We start from the raw sequence: 1595 nt of genomic DNA on the forward strand, positions 1-1595 counted from the left end.
AAGAAAGAAAGAAAGAAAGAAAGAACAAAAAAAGCAAGCACAATAAATAGAAAAAGAAAAAAGAGCTTTATTGTTTTTAATTAGTTTTTATAATTAAAATATCACAATCCAAAACAAATAAACTGTTTTTACTCAAGTTAAAGTGTCAAATTTGAGAGATTAATGCAATTTGCTAAACCAGAACCTAAGCCTGATGCACCTTCATCACCAATTTAATTAGAACTTTTTAAATATTGAAGAAAAAATATATCATTAAATAGTTAATTAGAAGGAAAAAATGAGTAAAAAATATGAAATAATAAGATTAATTAATAATAAAAGCATAAGTTGAAAATAAAATGATGAGCTAAATTAACAAAGAAAAAAAGAACAAAAAAAAGCAAGCACAATAAAAAGAAAAATAAAAAAGAGCTTTATTGTTTTTAATTAGTTTTTATAATTAAAAATATCACAATCCAAAACAAATAAACTCTTTTTACGAAAGGCAAAGTGTCAAATTTGAGAGATTAATGCAATTTGTTAAACCAGAACCTAAGCCTGATGCACCTTCATCACCAATTTAATTACAACTTTTTAAATATTTAAGAAAAAATATATCATTAAATAGTTAATTAGAAGGAAAAAATGAAGAAAAAATATGAAATAATAAGATTAATTAATAATAAAAGCAAAAGTTGAAAATAAAATGATGAGCTAAATTAACAAAGAAAGAAAGAACAAAAAAAAGCAAGCACAATATAAAGAAAAAGAAAAAAGAGCTTTATTGTTTTTAATTAGTTTTTATAATTAAAAATATCACAATCCAAAACAAATAAACTCTTTTTACGAAAGGTAAAGTGTCAAATTTGAGAGATTAATGCAATTTGCTAAAGCAGAACCTAAGTATGATGCACCTTCATCACCAATTTAATTAGAACTTTTTAAATATTGAAGAAAAAATATGTCATTAAATAGTTAATTAGAAGGAAAAAATGAAGAAAAAATATGAAATAATAAAATTAATTAATTATAAAATTAAAATTTTAAATATTTTTTATGAATTTTTTTCCATCCTAGATCCTAGGTTTTCAAAATTTATTTTTTCAAAAAAAAAGATATGTTATGCTTTCTAAAAATTAGTTTTATTTATAATGTTATTAAGATATAAATTAAATAGGTATTTCACTCTAGTTAATTTGGAGGGAAAAATGAAGAAAAAATATGATAAGATTAATTAATAATTAATAAAATTAACAAAAATGAAAAATTAAGAAATCATAATAAAAAGAATAAAGAAAACAAATCAAATAAATTAAAAGAACTATAATGTTTTAAATAAACTTTTATAATTAAAAATATTACAATGTAAAACAAATAAATAGCTTTTATTAAGTGTAAGTTTGAATAGCATAAAATGAAGAAAAAATATCAAATAATAAAAAATGAATAATAAATAAATAATTAAAAATTTAAATGAAAATTAAGTTAAAATAGCTAAAAAATTTTAGTTTTAACAAAAATCAATAAGTAATGATAATTATTTTGTTTATAAAAATTGTTTATTTAAATAAATTGATAATTAAATATACAAAAAATATCAATAATAATAAAAATAA

At 18.3% G+C, this 1595-nt stretch overlaps 1 protein-coding gene across 1 annotated transcript in view; it reads right to left on the bottom strand. All coding sequences in view use genetic code 6, as the record gives it.

Annotated features, from left to right (window-relative positions):
- Window positions 1-101: 101 nt before the first annotated feature.
- The window catches only part of TTHERM_002653416 (cyclic nucleotide-binding domain protein), a gene marked incomplete at both ends in the record, with an annotated part of 4893 nt that continues 3399 nt past the window's right edge, over window positions 102-1595 (bottom strand). Inside the window, 3 exons of the mRNA XM_012800374.1 lie at window positions 102-222; window positions 480-569; window positions 827-916. Coding sequence (XP_012655828.1) covers window positions 102-222; window positions 480-569; window positions 827-916 — 301 coding nt within the window. The remainder of the gene's footprint in view (window positions 223-479; window positions 570-826; window positions 917-1595) is intronic.

Source organism: Tetrahymena thermophila (assembly GCF_000189635.1).
Source record: "Tetrahymena thermophila SB210 genomic scaffold scf_8254322, whole genome shotgun sequence".
Taxonomy (NCBI): Eukaryota; Ciliophora; class Oligohymenophorea; order Hymenostomatida; family Tetrahymenidae; genus Tetrahymena; species Tetrahymena thermophila.